This window comes from Periplaneta americana, chromosome 12 (assembly GCF_040183065.1).
Source record: "Periplaneta americana isolate PAMFEO1 chromosome 12, P.americana_PAMFEO1_priV1, whole genome shotgun sequence".
NCBI lineage: Eukaryota > Metazoa > Arthropoda > Insecta > Blattodea > Blattidae > Periplaneta > Periplaneta americana.
The window spans coordinates 46302276-46326493 of NC_091128.1; the positions used below are offsets into that span (position 1 = coordinate 46302276).

The 24218-nt window shown below is 36.1% G+C and overlaps 1 protein-coding gene across 2 annotated transcripts in view; it reads left to right on the top strand.

The window, feature by feature from the left end:
• The window catches only part of LOC138710374 (lysosomal aspartic protease-like), a 39216-nt gene extending 21590 nt beyond the window's left edge, over positions 1-17626 (top strand). Inside the window, exons 7-9 of one of the 2 annotated variants that reach the window (XM_069841254.1) lie at positions 1576-1696; positions 13224-13310; positions 17312-17626. In XM_069841254.1, the coding sequence (XP_069697355.1) occupies positions 1576-1696; positions 13224-13310; positions 17312-17443 (340 nt within the window). In that variant the 3' untranslated portion in view covers positions 17444-17626. The remainder of the gene's footprint in view (positions 1-1575; positions 1697-13223; positions 13311-17311) is intronic. The other variant, XM_069841255.1, reaches the window with a different exon arrangement.
• The last annotated feature ends 6592 nt before the right edge of the window (positions 17627-24218 follow it).

A 24218-nucleotide genomic window follows, 5' to 3' on the forward strand; every position in this document is an offset into this window, starting at 1 on the left:
GTATATAAATGCTATAAAGTTAATTATTGCCATATGGTATCTATAGGTAAGAAAGGGTTAAGTCGTGAATGTGTAATAATCTCTTTAAATTGTCATGCAGTGAGCAATGATAATTTAGTTTTAAATTTAACACATTTGTACTTAATACTCTTCAGAATTTTAAAATAAAACATTTGGTGTATGGTAGTTAAATGAAGCTAAAAAGTGAAGCACAGGGAACCAAATTTATAACAAAAAAAATTGCTATTCAAATATTTGATGGACACTTTTATTTGGTTGAAAGTTTTCACATTCAGAAGTACGAATTAATTTTAAATCACTGATACCAGTTTGATCAGGCATTGCACTCGTTGTTGACGGTGTAGGAACATTCACTAAATCGTTAACTTTTGTAACTGAACTGTAAAAGAGAGGTTAGATAACGCGTTTTTCCTAGCCCCACACTCGTTCCAGACTACTCTTTTTCCTTTGTGGCTCAATTTTCGGCAGTTCATTTGCACTTTTTCTTTCACGCCATGCTCTTGTTCGTTCAGCCCTGATTTAGAAATATTTTCTAGCAAAAAGTTTGTCAACAATGTAATTTCTCTCACTGGTTTCAACTGTGTAACGTCACGACACAGAAGACGCAGTGCCGGACAGAAGTCCCACCCCACTAATTTATGCAATAATTTGAGCAAATTGATGGAAAACCTCTGATATCAACAACTTTATTTATGCAATAACACAGCAGCGTTTAAAATTCCGTAGCAACAACATACAAAGCCCTCTGAAAACGCAAGTCACATAATTTTGTTTCATAGCGTTCGACTCGTACCCTGCGTAAGGAAGTTTCATATCAAGTACTCGTACATTAGGACTGACAAGCAAACATTCTGATGGAGACAGATAAAAAAGTTATTTTTTTTTCTTCTACCATGTTAATAATATGAAAATAAGTGTTTATACAAATTTTGGTCACTCGACTGCAATTACAAGGCCGTCCTGAAAGTGATTTTCCCTGGGGTCGTTTACAAAAAAAAAAGTCAATTGCATGGAAAGATTTATTGAAACAGATACAGCAATTGTTGCGCTGTTTGTCAACATATCCCCCACTGGAATTGAGATATTTGTTATACCATGGGATCAATTTTTATATCCTAGTGTTGTAGAAGTCAGCCTCCTGGGATCGGAACCAGCGTTTGACAGCTGTCTGCACCTCTCTGTCGATCCCATGATATGACAAATGTCTCAGTTTCGGTGGGGAATATGTTTAAAAATAGCTCAACAATTGCTGTCTCTGTTTGAATAAATTTTTCCAAAGAAATTGTGTTTTATTTCTGTTAACGGCCCCTGGCGAACCGTCCGCCACTAATATTACGTAAGGTAAGTTTAATAACAAATGTGGAGCAATGATAATTTTTAACAATGCCGCAGATACAGTAATATCCAACGTTTCGGAGTAGTGCCGGCTCCAGGAAAGGAAAGGCGCATCAAACTCCGGATCTTGGGGAATAGCTCTTGGTAACGGATCCCCAACACTGGTTATTTGAATACTGCTTGAATCACACACAACAAATTTTGTCCTGCAACTTTCAGGCTTTCCATTGGAGACCAAAATATCAATAATGAATACCAGGTTGGAATCGTCGATACTGGAACTACTTCTCTCGTGATGACCCAAGATGCATGCAACCAAGTATATAAAATAATGCAGCCCGTAAGTATTAATTTCAAATCATGATTATGGATATGAGTTGTTTTATTTATAGAACAGGCCTAGCCCGGAATGAATCGCCATAGCTACAGCAAATACAAACAAGACTTTATGTCTTTCATTGCTCTGAGCTACAGCCTTGTACCCATGGGTGGGGAACTCGTGCTCTCAAAGTGTCAACACAACCTCAGTCAGGTAGAATGATCTCTGTGTCTGTACGCGGGTCTTGCGGTTCGCTCGCGTCTGCAATAAGTGGCGGCTCGTTGTAAGTGAAAAACAATATAATCCCTAGAGCATTTCCCTTTAGTGATGAGTCGAAAGAGAAAGATTTTTTTTATTAAGAAGGGAGGTAATGCTTGTTTTATGTTCTATTACACTTTCTTACGCATGACATTTTATGTTACAAATAAACACAGTGAAGATTTTAGTAAAGAAATACTGTCTAGATCTGCTTTAGAATAGCTAAAGGTAAAAATGGGATATCAACAAGGTGAGACTGATATCAAATATCGTTAGCACGTTGTGCGTGCGAGTTACAGAATTGCACGACATATGATCGACTACTAAGAGCATTTTGGATTATGTGGCAGTATCATGTAGAACATAGACAACTTCACTTTCTTTGACTATAAACTATCTTGAATAGTGATAAGAAAATCTTCTTATCAAATATAAGGCCCTACTTCAAGACGTACACCAGAATTCACTGGTAAGTTTGGAGAAACAGTGACAATTGACAAGGAATCGAGATTTTTCTGAAATCCTTTTGGCTTACAGCCGATAGAAAATCCTGCAAGTTTATAGCTTGAATTGATAAATCTACAGAACAGCACGCCACTCAGACTCCAGCGAAATCAAGAATCGAACTGTTCGTAATGCTGCCTAAGCCAGAATTTCCAAATATACTCTTTGCTTGCATATATACTGTGCGTGCTTGAGGCAGAGTTTAATACAAGAAAGAAATGTAAAAGCTCTCAAAGTAAAGAAAGAGCTCAGAAGTAAGTTTATTTCATCTGCCGTGACATGTATAAAATACTTCCTTGAATTTGTGATTGCGAATATAGATATTACCTTTCTGAGAACAGAGGAATACTCTTTAATGTATAAAGACTTGTGAATTCTCGCATTCTATGTTCCAAATAAGACATATAATAAGAAATATTAACAAATAGTGTGATAATAAATAAGTGTTGCAGCTATATTTGTTGTATCTTGAAAAGGTTGTATTCAGTTTGTGTTTCCAGTACTAAACTAATTTACAAAGCTATGAAATAATATAATTTTGTTATGTGTGTTTAGGTACAGTCTGTCTAAAATTACTATAATTATTGTACCATGCGTCATTCTGAAATTCAAATCATGGAGTAGATATCACGACCACCTGCATGAGCCGCCAGAGCGCACCGTGGCAGTGAACTGCTTTTGCAGCGAACCTACAAACAACTTGTAACTGCTGGGGCTGGCTCCGTCTGTCTTTCCCTCTTTCAAGGTTCTTTTAGCACTTTGTGAGCACGAGTTGCCCATCCATGCTTATACCGGTACTGTTATTAAAAGAGACAGTTCCGACTGCCTTTGTAGTACATGGTCTGATAGGGGTGTTCTAGCTCTACTACAGAAACAAGCTTAAGTATTAGATTCACGTGCCGCGATTTCAGACAAAAGTTCTACGAGACATCATGCAACTTGTTTTAGTAGCCTAATAAGTGTGAAGCTCACGTGATCCTATGAGCCAATGAGCTTCATGCAGTTACTGGACGTTGATGTAGCCGCAGACATTTTTTTTCTAACTAACCCTTGGATCGTATTCATAGACAAGACTTTGGACCAAAGTTGACTTTGGAAAGTACAAAGTCCCCATGTTCCTATTCACAGTCGACACTTTGACGAAAGTAAACTTCAATCGTGACTTTACTTCGAAGTCTCCCAAAATCTAAACTTTGACTTAGACTTTCGTTCGTGGACATAAGAAAAATGGCTGATATTTCGAAAATTGTTGAATTTTCTGAGAATATTGAGGACATCTTGGGGATTATTAACGCTGTTCATGTTCCTTAGCATATTATTAGATATAGATAATAAATTCAAATCCAGGTACAGATTTGATAAACAGACAATATTAGATATCCTCGTCATGTTTCAACATTCATTGATGAATAATAATCAAAGAGGATTATCTGTTCCACCAATAATTGAATTTCTTATTTCATCGCGATTTTACGCTACAGGTAATTGATGGCTTAATATTGATTTGACTGTTTAATTCTATAGAGAATATGTTATACAGTATGATATGCAATTAATGTTTAATCCTGTGGTCGTCATAATAACGTTTTCTGAATATTCATTTCAATTAATTTTTAAGTAGTCTGTTATTAGTGGCATCTTCTTATCTTCCATATTTTCAGAATAAAATTACTTTATAATGAAATAATTTGAGGGCTTAATGTGAACCTAACGTAATTGCAATCGATGTTTTATTCACAACAAAATTCTTAGCAGGCAATACTATTTCAGATGAACTATACCATCATGTTTTCTAGTTACGAATTTTATTGTATTATATACGAGTACAAGACTGTTTGGAACTGAGTTACGATTTTTTGTGGCCAAGTGTAAGAACGAATTATTATCTATTAGTTTTTTTTTTTTTACTTACGTTAGTTTCACACTAAGCTCACGAATAATTTATTCTTATATAAAGCTGCAAGAACGGCTAACAATCGCTATACATGTACCGATGTTCAACTGTTTTATTGATTTGTGTCTTAAAATATGGCTTTGATTGTGGCAATTCCTACTCTATTTCAACTATCTATTAATTTAATTCGTTTAGAAAGCAGTGATTGTGATTGCCAACATTAGAACAAGATCGTCAAATGTCGACTTACCGAAGTCAAAGTCAAAGACTCAGAAGTATTGTCTATGAACAGAACTTTCAACAAAGTTAGACCTTACTACGAAAGTCGACTTTGGGAAGTCTTCATCCAAAGTCTTGTCTATTCATTTCTCACACTAGTTTATTAAACCGTGTCGGACTGTAAAGAAAACAACTATCGCAATGTCTATATTTTTTATGTTGTACAATATTGTAGTATTGCGAAATTTTAATTTTCCTAGCAATTTTTTTATACTGTTCTATTCAAATTATTAGCATATAGCCTATTAACCTGTTGTATCGTGTAGGATACTTTGCGAATTTAAGGGTTAATGTAATCCAAGCAACTTAAGACCCGCTTAAATATGTACTGCTCCGCGAACGTGTCCGACTAACCATACTCCTACCTATTGCTATGCTGCAGTTTCTTGACTTAAAATAGATTTTTTTACATTTGTATGCCTCTGTTCGCGATATGCAATGTTACATCGAAATAAAAAATTGACGACATATTAAAATATCTGAACTATTTATACATGTTTACAATTACCAATATTTATTCGACAAACAGTATATGGACTATTCGCCATCATTGTAATCCATTGCATAATAAACTTTTCGTTTGTTGTTAATAATACACTTTTTTACACTCCAGCATTATAAACAGTTTTTATGCTCGACCATGCCGAAATGTAGTAATTATACACCTGGTAGCAGTTCTTTAATGCATGTCATTAAAGTACACCTACTCATTAAAGTACAGGTGTTTTCAACCAATGACAAGTCAGCTTACAGGTGTTCAGCCAATAACAAGTCAGCTTTGTACCGTTATAAAACCGCAAATATCGATTATTCTCGGATATGCAATCGAAAGAGAATTAGCGAAAAGTCACGGAGGCTGGAAATCCAATACTGTCGCAGAAGGTTATGTTCTGTTACTATAATAATTAGCGTTAATTGTAAATAATATTCAAATAAATTCAATTTGTCATCTCGTTTTTCAATGTAGAATTCAATAATCAAGGTTATACCAAGTTTAACGGGATTACACAAGGTCAATGACATTATTGTTCTTCGGAAAAAATCAATACTTTCGCGTCTGCGCACATCTCACAATTCACGACCTAGAACAAGGTCACTTCCGATCTTGTCAGATACAAATAAAATGTATACATCTAAATAATTTGAAGTCAGAAATATGGTAGAGCATAAAAAGTCGTATGAAACTCGCCTATAATGGTAATTAAGAAGCTCGTATGAAAATGATGAAACTCGCTTGCGCTCGTTTCATAAACATCCATACTCGCTTCTTAATTACTATCATTATAGGCTCGTTGCATAATGTACTATTATAGTCAGTGAAAATCGTGCATAATACTGTATGCCACATTATCGTACCAGAGCCGTAAAATATCACCATGCCAACTAAAACGTCATGACTTGTATTATGACGGCATAACTATGCCATAAAGTTAACATTATGAAATGATTTGCCATGCTATAACATTTAATAGGCTACATCATTGTTGCATAGCAACCTCTTTCTTCATAGACCATGATATCAAACTACGCATCGTTATAAATCTGATGTTATTTCTTTATTATTTGTTTTATAATGCTGGTGTACAAAAAATAGCGTATGAAACACGTTCATAATGTTATACAGTTATTGCATTCGTCAAAATTAGGAATCTCTCTTCGCTTGTTCCCTAAAAATTGACTCGCGCCATAACGTATAACACATGAACGTATTTCATAATCTACTATCATGGACAATATCATTTCGCATTATGTTGAAATTTATTTTTAAAAAGAATAAGTGTAGGTACACCACTTTTATTTTTTATATAAATTGTGAAATGACAGTTCGTATATTCAAGAAAACAGGAAAAGTAAAGAACTGTTTCTTTCATTCTGGCCCGAGTACTTAGTTCAGTATTTAAATCAATGGAAGATTTTATTTTGGATAGGCTAGTGATTGTGATTTGAATAATAAATTTAATGTTTTTACTCAAATTATGCTTAATAATTCCGACATTCTATCTGACAGACTATCTGGAGAAAGTAGGTTCTGTATCCATTGTAATACAGAATATGAAGATTGGGGCGTAAGTCATGGCAACTATTTTCTTTTTATGTACCCCCCCCTCCCCAATGTTAAACGATGGTATCTTGAGATGCCGTATGTCTTATTTTGCACTAGCCGTACCCGTGTGCTTCGCTGCACTCCTTAGAATGAAATATTGACAAATCTGAATACGGTTTTGTAATTACTTAGTCAATAATAGCTTTTTGTGTGTTGTAAGTCGTTTTCTCCTGAATCATTTTCAAAGTTGTATTTAAAACTATGAATTTAACGGTTATTATCATGCAATACTTTCTGGAGTTGTTCAGTCAATTTACTTTCAAGATTGATACTATCCCGGTCGGGGCACGTTACCTGGTTGAGTTTTTTTCCGGGGTTTTCCCTCAACCCAATATGAGCAAATGCTGGGTAACTATTGGTGCTGGAACCCGGACTCATTTCACCGGCATTATCACCTTCATCTCATTCAGACGCTAAATAACCTAAAATATTGATACAGGGTCGTAAAATAACCTACTAAAAAAGTAAAAAAAAAATGATACTATATTAGACCTAATAGACAATTGGTCAGCGTTTGAAATGAAATATACTTGTAAGAACTGAAAACTCTTGCTCTCAGCTGGAAGAAGATTTCCAATTAAATAATAAGCCTATGCTTGAACTTTAAATGATGGCGTAGAATTGACTTTATGTATTTCTTTTGCATTAAACGATGCCACTTGAAATAAGACGTTGTCCTGTCTTTTATTATATTATTTAAAAAGTGTGTTGATGACGGATGTACTCCGATAATTAAGTTTTTAATTTGTTGTGGGGACTCTTGAATCTCAGGAGGAACAACTTTTACAACAGCGCAACATAATCTGCTTGGCTCATTACCCCATTTCTTTGCATTGCATTTGTTGCGTAGTTGAATTATTTTGTCTATTTTAACACAATTAAATTGAGCATAGTTAAAATTTGGATTATAAAACAATGGAATGCTAAGCTAACGTACTATTACTGCATACTAAATCAATACACTCTCGTTGTTCGTTAATTCTCTGAGATGAAAATGAATGTGTTACATAAAAATTATTTTAAGAAATATAGGAAACGAATATACAGAATAGCCTATCAAGTTTTCTGTCCATAAGAGATTATTTTAGTCTTACCTGTCCTCGATTCACTCATACGTTACCGTAATAACATTAAACATTATAGCATTATGTCCATCTAGAGAAACTACACTTTCCAGTGGTGAAATAATAATTATACAAATCGGTTAATTAGCTTCTGAGATTACTTCATACAAACACAGAAACATTCTCTGTATGTTAATATTGATAAACATATTTTATATATTCCCATCATAATTATATACGTATAAAATAGTATTAAATGAATAGCTTCCGTTTGTTGTTGTCCAAGGCCCCTTATAGACGAAGTCATTTGTTTTTATTTCATTACAGCCCGTTAGGTGGCTATAATAAAACGCATTGTTATTTTAAAACTCATTTATCTCATTAAATATCATTACTATCAAACTTTTGCATAGAATAAAACTTATCGGAAATCATTTTTAAAGAAACTTTTGTTATGTAATATTTTTTATGAAAATCAATAGCAAGGGAGACATTTCGATTTATTTAATTCAGACCCCCTTAAACCCCACCCCTTTTAAATAACGTATTTTAAATGCTATATAGCCTAAAATCTAAGTTAGAACGAACTTAATTTTCCAATTTTCATATAAATCGGTTCAGCCATTATCGTGTAAAAAGATAACAAACATCCAGACAGACAGATAGACAGACAGACAGATATACATACAAACAAAAATTTCAAAAAGCGATTTATGGTTTCAGGATGGATTAATTATACATGTTGACATCAATTATTTATGGAAAAGCGAAAATTACCAGAAAAATTTCGGTTATAGATTTATTATTAGTATAGATGACATTCATAGTATGGGGTCGCATCAATGGATTCCTGTGTGATGTATGGTTATTGCACTGAAATCAATATGAATTCAGTTGAGTCCACTGCCGTGCAGTGCAATCGTAGTACGAATATGTGGTCGCATCACTACGGGGATGGCAGTGTATACAGTTATGGCTCAAAGAATGTTACTACTCGTAATGAATTGAGTTGATCGCCATGCTAAATGGTTGTGACGTGTTGGGTTTTTAAGCTGTGTGTGTGTGTGTGTTGTAATGCTATTCCAATTATCGTGTAATCACAAATAGCATGGTGCTGTTTCGTTACGGGTATTTGACCCAATATTATCCCACTAGTACACATAGTCTGTCATTTCAAGCAACATGCTGCCGTGTCGTTATGGACGCTTAATTCCTGTCATACCCTATCCTACTATTACAAATTATACTCGGCCATTTCATTTGCGTATTTCAAATTTCGAATCGCGCCCGCATTTTCACAAAAATAATAGTTGTCATGAGTTATAAGTGTCGCAGATCTTTTTGGCACTTGTGAGGAAACAAAAAGTTAGCAAGCGAGCCTTTATGGTGGTGGTCCTCTACAGGTATGCTCAAAATTGTAAAAGCGTCGATTACACGGATGATGCTGCACTGCATAACACACATAGTGTACGAACTGGGCTCCGCAACTACATTGCAGCACCGCCTGTGGCATCGCTCTCACTGTCTTACAATTACGGATAATAAACTGAATTTGAAAAAGGAAATGTTCAGTTATTACATTATTTATTATATTTTATACAGTTATGATAATATTATGTCATAGATAATGTTATTTTCATACTTCACATTCAACATGTGTAGGTCTATTCTTTTCTGCAAGTAATCGGAAATCTATTTCCAACGAATTTACTGCAATGCACAAAAGATTCTCATCTCTTAATCGGGATCTATGTTTGGATTTTTGGATTTAGCAACCTTCATTCTCGAAAATAATTGTTTGCACACATATTTCGAGTGACAACGAATGAGCAAATCTTGGGATATTGCGTTTTGTTCCTTTTTTAATATTTCTATTCTTGGCAAGTTATATTCTCTGCATTTAAATCTGAATTCCACGTGACTTTGTAAATCAATTAACTCGTCCTGGAACTGCACTCTCATGGATTGTACTCAATTTACTATGAAAGGATTAACAAAAAGATTAATATCACTTTCCATACGTCTAAAATCATTAAATCTATGTTCTATGAATTCACATTTGAGCTGTTCCAGTACAGAAATGTAATTAACTATATTTTGTTCAGGCACCATAGATTTCTTTACAAGTTCACCATCCGTGAAGGGTTTTTAGTGCCTTAGCTAATTCCCAAAATACAGTACTACATAACTTGCTCCTAAACATAGACTCTGAATTGTTCGACTCTCTTCAATGTTTGGCCTTTCATGAAGTGTTTTCAATTCTTGAAACTGTAGTGTACGTTGCACCCCTGAAAAATTATTTTATCATAACATGTATTTCTGTTAGAATAAAATCACAACAATAATAATAATAATAATAATAATAATAATAATAATAATAATAATAATAATGTTGATGAATGAATACATATTGCAGAAAACAGCTTCCCTGTCACTTCGGCATGTTCTGGATGGCAGAGCGTATAATGTTTTATGTTGCTCAGTAGTATTCCTGACAATACCTTACAACACAGTAAACACTTTACGTTTTCACAATAAAAATAGTCTTCCTCTTACACTGTACGGAATGATCGTTTGCTTACTGAAGGGTCCACACGTGTGGAGAAACGGTCAGAGCGTCTGACCACGAAACCAGGTGGCCCGGGTTCGAATCCCGGTCGGGGCAAGTTACCTGGTTGAGGTTTTTTCCGGGGTTTTCCCTCAACCCAATACGAGCAAATGCTGGATAACTTTCGGTGCTGGACCCCGGACTCATTTCACCGGCATTGTCACCTTCATTTCATTCAGACGCTAAATAACCTAGATGTTGATACAGCGTCGTAAAATAACCCAATAAAATAAAAATAAACTTACTGAATGTTTTGACTGTGTCATTGTCCTGTACTGTTCGTACGTTTAATAAGTACTTGAATTGCCTTCCGCAGTCATCCTTCGAGCTTCGAACGAGGAACAGCACGCTCTACATTGGAAGGTTGTGATTACAGAACGTAATCGGGAGTCAAGAGAATGAGCATACCTGCAGTCTACAGGGATGGGTCAAGCAATGGGCTGGGGTAGACGGGGAAGAAACAGCAGTAAACAAAAGTACGCTCCGTTGCTTAGAAAAAATTGACCTGTAGGTGAGATGCCGTCGATACTTTTTAAACTAAAATATAGCAGGGGATGAACAAGAGAGATCGTTCTCAATTTATACAATTTTATGAAGAAATGAGCAGAGTAGTCAATAATAAGATACAGAGAGTAGCAGAGGGAAACAAAGGTGAAGATGATTTTGCGTGAACAGAAATAACATGGAGATGAAGGAACATGAATGAGTGCATCAGGAAAAAGCGGTAGATGGCAAAAGACCGCTACTAATATTGATGACTTTGAGAAATGCATGATACAACGAACGGTTCACGAATTCTATCTTTGTACAAAATTTCTCCTACAATTTCGAAGTTATCACCCATTCTATGTGAAATCACCCCTCATTGATTTGGGGGGCACTAGTTTAAAGAGTATTTCAAGAGAATTAGAGTTCTAGTGTAAGAAGGCGGGGGAAATAGAAGTGTACTAATCCAGAGGCAAAGAATATCATCTCTATCAGTCATAAAGTTTAGAGAGAAAGGCCGATCCATCATCTACGGGGAAGATAACTATATACATAGAAGTCACAATGATAAGAGGATAGGATGGAGATCATAATAATAACAAATTACAATGAAAGCAGCAGTGATAGTGTAGTGGAAAAGAAGTTCCAACAATAACAATAAATGCGCTATGAAGAAAAGGCATATGCCACTGTTGATAATGATTCGTTCGTCGGAAGGGGACGTTAAGCCTGGCGGCCCCCTTGGTGCTATTCGACAGGAGTAGGCTACGTGCCGGCACCGAGTTTCCCTTCTCCCTTCCTCACCCTCATCATCCTCACTCATTCCCTACACTTACACATACACTCACTCTAGTACACGACATAACTCTTCACAGATACACATCCTGCATAACATGGCTCGCCGAAGTGGTGTGCAACTTGAAAATGGGTCACAGTCCTGCCATCTACCCGCAGTATGCGGAACCCGAATCACACAAGTGAAGTGGATAGGTATTAGATACACAATAAATGCACAGTCTGTAACGTTTTATTATATTTGATGTTCGTGACTTATTGGCATTACAGGTCTATTTACACGAGTTCTGAATGTACTTCTACTGTCACGGCGATTGGCAGGCGGGTATCGGTTGGGGGCTGCAGCTGCTCGAGAGACAGCATACACGGTGGATAGTGACTCGCTCCTTTGCTTAATATTTAAAATTTCAAGAGCCAAAAAGATCTGCGATACTTATACGCCCCAGTCCTCGGCAGAATTGAGAGTTCAGCAACTGATTTTAACAGATTTACTGACCATGTATATCGCCTGATTGTATGTGAGTACAGTAGAACCTCTATTATCCGTGGTAATGAAGGGGGTGGACTGAACGGTTAATCGAAAAAATCGGATAATCCGTACCATGAAAGATTATGTAATTTCCTCCACTGTCTTGTATTTAACTCGCTAGGTAGTGGCTCAGAAGTTCACTAATTTAAATCTGGTTATAAACGACGGATTTTTAAAGGACAAGGAAGCCCTTTGTAATGACTGTCTCAGGAAAGACAGGAATAAAGGAGGTCTCATGTTGTAGATTACATACTTTTTTTTACTCTTTATCCTTGTTTTTTTTTATTACATCGCGCAATTGTAACTCCAATCTCGTATTCTGATGCGAGATGAGCCACAGTTTTTCTTTCTCGAACCATTCAATTATCTCCATTTTTTCGATACTTAGCACAACACATTTTCTGTTAACATCCGTGGAAGACATTTTATATACAAGTGATATTATAGAACGGCAATTCGAACAGTAGACAATGCTGTGTAACGATAAAGGCTTGTAATAAAACACTATAGCAAAAACATAATAGGCCTATGTAGAACCTACTAACATAGTCTAGTATATACAGTCACGAAGCTCGAGTTGTGAGGGTACTAGGAACAATAGACTGTGTCGGTACTATTTCGTATTGTCTGTAATGAGGCGGTAGTAGCGATAGTAGCGATCCTAGTGGATAGCAACTATCTATGGATGCATATTCCCTACGTATTGAGCTTCGTGACTGTATATACTAGACTGTGCTACTAATATAATATACAAAACAGTACTTTATATAAGTTATTTATTTCTGGAGAGAAAAAAAAAGCGCGAGATATACACAGTCGGATAATCCGCCAATCGGTTAATAGGGTGACGGATAATCGGGGTTCTACTGTATATGCAGGAATTTTGTGAATAAACTGCATGCCTAACTGATGGTTATTATAAATATGATACATCCAATGTTTTATTGCTGGACTTAATGTTACGCGTTCTTGAACATTGACCAGACTACTGGATGTTACAATCGTCTATTTCTTCAATTTCTTACAGTACTCTTGTGGAAAAGGTGCTCCAGCGATGACTATCTTGGTTGATAACATTCCGTTCACCCTGGAGAGCACATTCCTCTACGACGAAGTGAGTTTCTCTCATGTTTCAAATGATATATAAACTATACAGGGTGTTTCCACTTATGTGGAAAGTAACGGGTGTGTATAGTAGACTTCAAAATAACACGAAACGACCATATGGTGTCGTAGAAGCACTGAACTAGTTTTAGCTATTAGTAAGAGCAGCGTTTGGCGTTCGACGTGAGTTGGATGTCGGCAGCAATGGGACTAGCAATACACTTCAAGTTTGTATCTAACCACGATCTGCACACAAACAGGGTTGTAACTACTACCATTTTGTAGCACATGAACTCATAAGAATCGACCATGGAACGTAGTTCATATTGTGGATGTTTTGTATTGTTCTGGGATCTACTAGCCACACCTCAGTTACTTCCCAAATAAATGGAAATGTCCTATATATCATATTTTAATTTCTGCTTGCGTCTGGATAGCTGACGAACCTTAAAAATACAAGTGATATAATCTTCATAATTGACAATGAAAAACTTCTAAAAATGAAGTAATATGATGTTACATACAAACCAGCTTCGTTATTTTGGTGCACATGCACCTTGTTAGTATTTCTGATACAAAATAGTAGTTCCTGCCATTTCTGTCTCTTTGCTCGTCGTTATTCTCCTTTAAACAGATATATTTTGTTCATATTTAGTATGTACAAATAGTTTTATTCATTTTTTCTTTCTTCTCTGTGTATTCCCCTTATTTTCCTTGTATTCCCTCTGCTTCTTCTTGTATTCCCCTTATTTTCCTTGTATTCCCTCTGTTTCTTCTTGTATTCCCCTTATTTTCCTTGTATTCCCTCTGTTTCTTCTTGTATTCCCCTTATTTTTCTTGTATTCCCTCTGCTTCTTCTTGTATTCCCCTTATTTTCCTTGTATTCCCTCTGTTTCTTCTTTTATTCTCCTTATTTTCCTTGTATTCCCTCTGTTTCGTCTTGTATTTCCCTTATTTTCCTTGTATTCCCTCTGTTTCTTCCTTTATTCTCCTTATTTTCCTTGTATTCCCTCTGTTTCTTCCTGTATTCCCCTTATTTTCCTTGTATTCCCTGTGTTTGTTCTTGCATTCCTCTTATTTTCCTTGTATTCCCTCATTTTCTTCTTGTATTACCCTTATTTTCCTTATATTCCCCTTATTTTCCTTGTATTCCCTCTGTTTGTTCTTGCATTCCTCTTATTTTCCTTGTATTCCCTCTTTTTCTTCTTGTATTCCCCTTATTTTCCTTGTATTCCCCTTATTTTCCTTGTATTCCCCTTATTTTCCTTGTATTTCCTCTGTTTCTTCTTGTATTCCTCTTATTTTCCTTTTATTCCCTCTGTTTCCTCTTGTTTTCCCCTTATTTTCATGTATTTCCTCTGTTTCTTCTTGTATTCCTCTTATTTTCCTTGTATTCCCTCTGTTTCTTCTCGCATTCCCCTTATTTTCCTTGTATTCCCTCTTTTTCTTCTTGTATTCCCCTTATTTTCCTTGTATTCCCCTTATTTTCCTTGTATTTCCTCTGTTTCTTCTTGTATTCCTCTTATTTTCCTTTTATTCCCTCTGTTTCCTCTTGTTTTCCCCTTATTTTCCTTGTATTTCCTCTGTTTCTTCTTGTATTCCTCTTATTTTCCTTGTATTCCCTCTGTTTCTTCTCGCATTCCCCTTATTTTCCTTGTATTTCCTCTGTTTCTTCTTGTATTCCTCTTATTTTCCTTTTATTCCCTCTGTTTCCTCTTGTTTTCCCCTTATTTTCCTTGTATTCCCTCTGTTTCTTCTTGCATTCCGCTTATTTTCCTTGTATTCCCTCTGTTTCTTCTTGCATTCCCCTTATTTTCCTTGTATTCTCTCTGTTTCTTCTTGTATTCCCCTTATTTTCCTTGTATTCCCTCTGTTTCTTCTTGCATTCCCCTTATTTCCCTTGTATTCCATCTGTTTCTTCTTTTACTCTCCTTATTTTCCTTGTATTCCCCTTATTTTTCTTGTATTTCCTCTGTTTCTTCTTGTATTCCTCTTATTTTCCTTTTATTCCCTCTGTTTCCTCTTGTTTTCCCCTTATTTTCCCTGTATTCCCTCTGTTTCTTCTTGCATTCCCCTTATTTTCCTTGTATTCCCTCTGTTTCTTCTTGTATTCCCCTTATTTCCCTTGTATTCCCTCTGTTTCTTCTTGTATTCTCCTTATTTTCCTTGTATTCCCTCTGTTTCTTCTTGCATTCCCCTTTTTTTCTTGTATTCCCTCTGTTTCTTCTTGTATTCCCCTTATTTTCCTTGTATTCCCTGTGTTTCTTTTTTATTCTCCTTATTTTCCTTTTATTCCCTCTGTTTCTTCTTGTATTCCCCTTATTTTCCTTTTATTCCCTCTGTTTCTTCTTGTATTCCCCTTATTTTCCTTGTATTCCCTCTGTTTCTTCTTGCATTCCCCTTATTTTCCCTGTATTCCCTCTGTTTATTTTTTATTCTCCTTATTTTCCTTTTATTCCCTCTCTTTCTTCTTGTATTCCCCTTATTTTTCTTTCATTCCCTCTGTTTCTTCTTGTATTCCCTTTATTTTCCTTTTATTCCCCCTATTTTTCTTGTATTCCTCGTGTTGTCCATGTATTCCACTTGTTCTCATTGTATTGCCTTTGTCCTCATTGTATTCTCCTTCTATTTCTCTTGTTCTCCTTGTATTGCCCTTGTACTGCTTGTATTTCCCCTGTTCTCCTTGTATGCACTTTCTTCTCTTTGTATTCCATCTGTTTTCTTTGTCGTCCTCTTATTTTCCTCATATTACCCTTGTTTTTTCGTTTATTCCGTAAGTTCTCATTGTATTCTGCTTGACCTCATTGTATTCTCTTCATTTTCTTTGATGTTCCCTTGTTCTCTTTTATTTCCCTTTGTGCTTCTCGTATTCCTCTTGATCTCATTCTATTTCCCTTGTTCTCTCTTTACATTCCTCTTGTTACCCTTATATTTTCTTTATTTTCATTGCATTCTCCTTGGTCTCCTTGTATTCCCTTCGTTTACCTTGTATTTCCCTCGTTTACCTTGTATTCCCCTCGTTTACCTTGTATTTCCTTCATTTACCTTGTATTTCCTTTTATCTTGTATTCCCCTTTGCTCCTTGTATTCTCCCTTTGCTCCTTGTACTCCCCTGTTTTCAGTGTATTCCCCTTGTTCTCCTTGTATCCCCTTGTTCTCTTTAAATCCCCTTGTTCTCCTAAATTACTTACTTATTTAAGTATGTATGTGGAATCTGGATAGTTGGAAGCGACTAACTCCAGGCGAGTGATCATTATAACTAGCAGAATATAGGCTACTATTCTCCTGATATTTATTGTTGTTCTTTAGGATATTTACGAAAATATTTATTATTTATTTTGCATTGATTTCCTTTGAAATTATGAATTTTAAATAGTGGTATTGTTACATTTTGGTTATAATTAATTAAGGTACTTAAATAGTTTAATATATACAATATTAATTTTTGGCTTGGTGAAATTATCTACCCTTAACAAAGTATACTGAATTCATCAGACGCTTATGCTTTTAGTTATAATAATAATAATAATAATAATAATAATAATAATAATAATAATAATAATAATAATGAGTATCCTTAAAACGTGACTAGGAGGATAAGATAAAAGAAGAAAACTAAAATCCAGAAACAGTGCCTGAAGTCCACATGGTTTTCCACGCAAATCCGGTAAAATTCCATATACAGAGTTAGTTAAAAGTCCCGCACCACCTAAATAACTTTTGAAGCATGTGGTTCAGTGACATGAAACTTGGTATGTGAGGATAACCATATACTAAGAACTCAATAATCGTATTACAGAGTTTTTTCTACTTCCGGTTTAAGCGGAAGTAACTCCAACTCTCTTATTTTAAATGGAACACCCAATATGTTATTTTATTTTTGAATAGTACTCATTAAGGGCTTTTCAAAAATTACCCACACTTGATATTTCTGTACAAATTCAGTGTTACTAAATCAAGGAAACAGAAAAGTGTATCGAATATTAAAATAAATAATGTTTGGTATTTCAGAACTGCAATTTGCTGGTATCACCAACAGACCAACTTTACTTGATTCTTGGCCTTCCATTCTTAAGGAAGTATTACACAGTCTTCGATATGGCCAACCAGCGAGTTGGGTTTGCAACAGCTGTGCAAACATGAGCCGCAATGATTGCTGCAGGAGATTCTTGTGACAGACTCTGATGGAAATAAAAATCTCCACAGTAGTCTAACTACAGCGTTTGGTGCAAAACAGAGCACGTGTTAAACTTGGTAATCACTTGGATATCATGTCTGGGAACATTGTACTGCAACTGTTAATAAATAATAATTCTTGCGAAACCAGATCTGCTAGTTGTTCCTGGCATCAACACGAATGAAGTTTGCAGTCACTGATATTTTGTTTTACAAAATAAAAGAATTGACTGTTAGGAAGGCGATATAAATTTTCCCATTATAAATTTTTCGCAACAATTCAGTGTGTTTGTCTTGAATTGTGGATGATATTACAGTTTATAGTTTATTTTGCATTGACAACTACAAAATGAAAGTAGAACAATATTTAAAAAAGAACATGTTTCTAAAGGTTTAAGAAAATATAGTCAAAGCCACACGCAGGAGAGATACTCCATGTTGCAAGTTAAAGTTATGCATCCTGTAGAACCAACACATTATCTTAACGATGATAGTTTACTCCTGATGTTGCAGATTTCTTCAGACTATGGGTTAAGTTCGGATTATAATCCAGTACCAATTAATTTTTCAGCTCATTCTTTAGGGGGAGTTCAACATCAACCTTAATAAATGAATATTCTATCTGGAGATTATATCGCCAAAATGTAAAAAAATTGTACAAAATTGTAAAAATTGTAGAAAATTACTAAATTGTAAAACTATAAAAATTAGTAAAAATTGTAATTGTAATATTGTAAAATGTTGACATGTTCCACATCTTAAAGCTTCATTGCTCATGTAAGATCTATGGAATATAGTCGACCTGGTTGGCAAGTTGGTATAGCGCTGGCCTTCTATGCCCAAGGTTGCGGGTTCGATCCCGGGCCAGGTCGATGGCATTTAAGTGTGCTTAAATGCGACAGGCTCATGTCAGTAGATTTACTGGCATGTAAAAGAACTCCTGTGGGACAAAATTCCGGCACATCCGGCGACGCTGATATAACCTCTGCAGTTGCGAGCGTCGTTAAATAAAACATAACATTTTTCTATGGAATAAAATAAATGAATGAATGAAAAAAGGGCTTATCCCACAAAAGAAAGATTTTTCAGGAACAACAAAAATAAAATTCTAACATATTATTATTATTAGTTATCTTATGTGAAGGAATGTAAACATAATTGTCAAATACATATCTTCATATTCTGTGATTAAATTTTAACTAATTACAGTAAAAAGAAATGAGGCTTAAGTCCTCTTACCTAAACGCCATCGATATGTGTCTGCACTTGACTCTCTTACTTCCTCCAAACTACCTCTTAAGACGCCACAAGATACTGAACAGCAGCAGCTACAATAACAAGGAATACACAACATACTGCAAATCTAGCCAGTGAGCTTAACACTGAACACAAAGCAAGGAAATATAACAAGTTTCAGACAATGTCCCATATCGATAAACTTTATCAGATAAAATCCCAATGTAAAAAATTGTGGGAGGAAAGTAAGTACTCACCACATAATAGTACATTATGCAACGAGCCTATAATGAAGGTAATTAAGAAGCGAGTATGGATATTTATGAAACGAGCGCAAGCGAGTTTCATAATTTTCATACGAGCTTCTTAATTACCATTATAGGCGAGTTTCATACGACTTTTTATGCTCGACCATATTTCTAACTTGATATTATTAATTTTCTTTGTATCTGACCTTGACGAATGTCCCGTATGTTGTGAGATGTGCGCAGACGCGATAGTATTGATTTTTTCCGAGGAATAGATGTTCACATTGACCTTGCTAGGCCATAAGAACCTACAAATATAACATTGAAATTAAATTAGGCATTGAAAAACGAATGACAAATTGAATTTATTTGAATATTATTTACAATTAACGCTAATTATTATAGTAACAGAACATAACCTTCTGCGAGAATATTGGATTTCCAGCCTCCGTGACTTTTCGCTAATTCTCTTTCGATTGCATATCCGAGAATAATCGATACTTGCGGTTTTATAACGGTAGAAAGCTGACCTGTCATTGGCTGAACAGTTGTAACCTGAGTCGTAATTGACTGAAAGACCTGACCTTTAATGAGTAGCTGTACTTTAATGATATTCATTAAAGGTCTGCTACCAGGTGTATAATTACTACATTTTGGCATGGTCGAGCATAAAGTTAATTATAATACAGAATCAGAGAATTTAAAGTTGCATTAACCCATAACTGCATAAAGTAATTAATGACTTCAAAAATGCGTTTCTGAGTTAAAGTTTGCTAGTTGATGAATTAAGAATTCTTTCTTATCAGTTTTAACTTTATTTACTTTCTGGGATAAAAATTAAGGACCGTCCCATAAATAGGACGCTATGCATAATGGTAGAATGAGAGATTCAACTGCCCTTCTCACACAAGTCTACGCATTGTACAACACTATTTTGTGTGGTAAGGGTAGAAACATTTAGGTTGGACTCCAATTTGACACTTGCTGCAGATGAACTTTGCTTTCTCTGTACAATCAGCACACCTTCGCTGAGTTTTATTTTCAACTGGCCAGCGGTGTTAACCATCAAATCTTATATCTCCTGATGGAATGGGAGCAATTTTTCCTTGGTGGGAACTCAACCCATGCCTTTTCACTACTGTAAGAGCCAGGACACAGCGAAAATTGAGGAGCTGTTCTGAAGAGTTTTGAGGCTTCATTTTTCTGTACAGAAACAGAGCATTTACTACGGCAACATCAAGAAAATAAGCGAAGATGGACCACCACTCTGTTGTTGCCACTGCCGCTGTTGCTAACATTGGTACTGCCAATGCTGGTGCTGCTGTTTCTGCTGCTAGAGCTGGTGCTGATGGTGGTTGTTGTAGTAGTAATAGTACTTGTAATTGTAGTAATATGATTGCCTTCGAGCCTGGAATTACCTTCGCTGTCTTGGAAATTTCCATAATTATATTATCTTCCTTCTCTTCGGACGGCAATAACTTGTGTGAGAAACCCCAGCTTCATTCTTGTCTAATGTGCTTTCAAAACCATTTGTTGCAGCTTTTATGTTGGAAGAATCTGGCATACTTTCATTAACAATGTCATCTTCATTATCATCATTACATTTTTTTTAATTCTGCCATACTAAATAGCATTTTACTGCCAAGATCATTCAAATAAGCTCATGCTCGTCGTCCGATTTATCACTGTCTTTATCTGTATCATGGGAAACTTCTGGAGGGGTCACATACATTAGACTCTCACTATTATTATTTTGATTTTCCATTAACTCCAGAATTTCACTCACGGTTAGACTGGAAATAGAATAATGTAATGGAAACCATATACATATTATAAAGAATACTACAGGAGTGCACACGGCATGGCGTCCTATTTTTAGGACGGCACTATATTTCATCTTGTCCATAGCAACATATAAGAAAATTTTATTGTTGTTATATACCACATGAAAACTGAAGTATTCAACTCATTATGTGAAAATAAAAATCAGATTTCTGTATCACCATTACAGAGTAACTAAGAATGTACTTACCTGTGGTGCGTCACAGAATACTGTTTTCCTGCCACCTTCTCAAAAATTACGTGATATGAACAAATCTTCTCGTGGAAATCAAACACTGCCAACACTATAATACAATATAATAATTTTCCTTCTATACAATGCATCCAACTGTACTAAACAAGAAAAAGTTTCATAGAAATCAGTATTTTACGCAGATCCTATTTTTAGGACACTATGCCTCAACATTTTTCAAATACTAAGCAAGTGCAAATCTAGTCTTTCAGGTGAAGCTTCCTGTAAAGCAGATTTGAATAATTTCAAGGGAAAAATTGTTCCGGGGCCGGGTATCGATCCCGGGACCTCTGGTTGAACGTACCAGCGCTCTCCCAACTGAGCTACCCGGGACCTCCACCCGACACCGTCTCAACTTTTCCCTTTATATCCACACAACTCGCGTGGGCTGACGAAACGCCAGAGACCCACATCGAGTGCACACAAACTCTGTGTGACTTGGAATTGTGGTTTTCTGTTAACGTATACAGTGACGTATATATTATGCAAATCTAGTCTTTCAGGTGAAGCTTCCTGTAAAGCAGATTTGAATAATTTCAAGGGAAAAATTGTTCCAGGGCCGGGTATCGATCCCGGGAGCTCTGGTTGAACGTACCAGCGCTCTGCCAACTGAGCTACCCGGGAACTCCACCCGACACCGTCTCAACTTTTCCCTTTTTATCCACACAACTCGCGTGGGCTGACGAAACGCCAGAGACCCACATCGAGTGCACACAAACTCTGTGTGACTTGGAATTGTGGTTTTCTGTTAACGTACACAGTGACGTATATATTATGCAAATCTAGTCTTTCAGGTGAAGCTTCCCGTAAAGCAGATTTGAATAATTTCAAGGGAAAAATTGTTCCGGGGCCGGGTATCGATCCCGGGACCTCTGGTTGAACGTACCAGCGCTCTCCCAACTGAGCTACCCGGGAACTCCACCCGACACCGTCTCAACTTTTCCCTTTATATCCACACAACTCTCATGGGCTGACGAAACATCGAGTGCACACAAACTCTGTGTGACTTGGAATAATTGTGGTTTTCTTTTTTTTTTAAGTAGGTTATTTTACGATGCTTTATCAACATCTTAGGTTATTTAGCGTCTGAATGAGATGAAGGCGATAATGCCGGTGAAATGAGTCCAGGGTCCAGCACCGAAAGTTACCCAGCATTTGCTCATATTGAGTTGAGGGAAAACCCCGGAAAAAACCTCAACCAGGTAACTTGCCCCGACCGGGAATCGAACCCGGGCCACCTGGTTTCGCGGCCAGACATGCTAACCGTTACTCCACAGGCGTGGACCTTGTGGTTTTCTGTTAACGTACACAGTGACGTATAAATTATGCAAATCTAGTCTTTCAGGTGAAGCTTCCTGTAAAGCAGATTTGAATAATTTCAAGGGAAAAATTGTGATCGAAGAGACTGACAGATCTCCACCATTAAAAGTTAGTAATACATTTTTCCCAACTCCAAGAGTAAAAGTTAAATTCTTCCTGCAAGCGGACGAAGACATTCGTCATGACCTGAATATGCTTATGAATTGAGGCGGCGAAGATGAATATGATATGAAATCTAAACTCTTTTTCTACAAGGAAAAGGAAGGGAAATGGACCGTGGCAGTGAAAATTCCAACCCGGCATTCGCATAAGTAACTGTGGAAAACCACGGAAAAACCACAGTCTGGTTGGTCGGTCCGGGGATTTGAACCACAGACCTCCCAAATGAGAGTACCTTGCGGAACGCAAGTCAATCATGAACACCGAATTCAACAAGTACAGATGCCTCAAACTAGCAAGCTGCCTCGTTTGCGCAGGCGCATAGAGCACTTCTCCCCTACCACTGTCCGCCTACTGCTGTGCACTGTGGATAAGGACGGTAGAGCTCAGTTCTAATAACAGTTGAGAAGGCTGCATAGGGAGGGTACATCTTGAATACATTGTCAAGAGGTCAACTTTTCAGATAATATGACTATACCTGGGTATCGGATCCTAGGTGGGCCCCCTCCGTTAGCTCTACTACTTCCCCTCTCCAGGCAGCTTCCTAGCTCCTGTATGTTCAAGAATATTCCTTCAACCTTTTCAGTTGTGTGAATTTTTCAGACCTGCAGTCAAGAAAGTTACTGAAGACCTCCCCACAAAAAGAATGTAACATCAAATTAATGAAATATGTCACTTGAGTGGAGAAAATAATTTTGAAGCTTTTATTTATAACAATACTAGTGGCTTGTAGCAGCAACTGCTGCTTGATAGAGACTGAAAACCACAATAAAATACTCCTACTTATGATGAAGATGATGATGATGATAATAATGATAATAAATAAATAACACGTGTACCGTACGTTGAATACGAAGTTACAACAGTCTCTAGCTTTTCCGAGTTATTCTTAGGGTGCAAATAGGATGGTATTGTAGAAAAATTGTTATTCGTGCTAATGGAAGATCTTAATACTTCAGAATAAACCACATTTTTGGTATCAAAACCATCATGTTCAGCAATGTCCCTGTTGTAATTTGTATTCGGCTCAGGGAAGGAAATTAATTAAACCATAATGGCAACATGAACTATAATGCCCATTAACGATCTCTCCCTTAAAATGAAAGGCTTGACAGAAACTATATTTTTCGTTCATTGGACACAACATTGTTTCTATATAGTCGTTTATGAGTTCTTTAAGCAGTTACATTTCTAAAAGTTCTACCACGTTTTCTTGGTCGACCAGCTACACTCATAATAATTAACTAATAAAGAAGAACTAAATTCACACGTAACAACCCTATTACTGCTTAATAACACCAGATAAAAACACGCATATATTGAAACACGAAAAAAAAAAAAAAAAATTCGTGACATTTGAAATATGAACAAACCATCAGTGGCGCCAACTTCTGGGAAACATTGGATGGGCTCAATTTTGAGGTATAAGTTAAAATAAATAAATCTCTTAAGTCATAATAATAATAATAATAATAATAATAATAATAATAATAATAATAATAATGACAAATTATTGGGTGGGCTCAGGCCCCATGAGCCCATATAAGTTGGCGCCACTGCAAACTATTATTATCGAGGTCTCGAAAAGCATGCTATTGTGACGTCAATATCTCGCATGTACAGAAGGCATCGATAACTACATTTCTGATCGTTTTAAGAAAACTCGAAGTTTCAATGTTTGAAATTTCATTATTTGAACCATAGG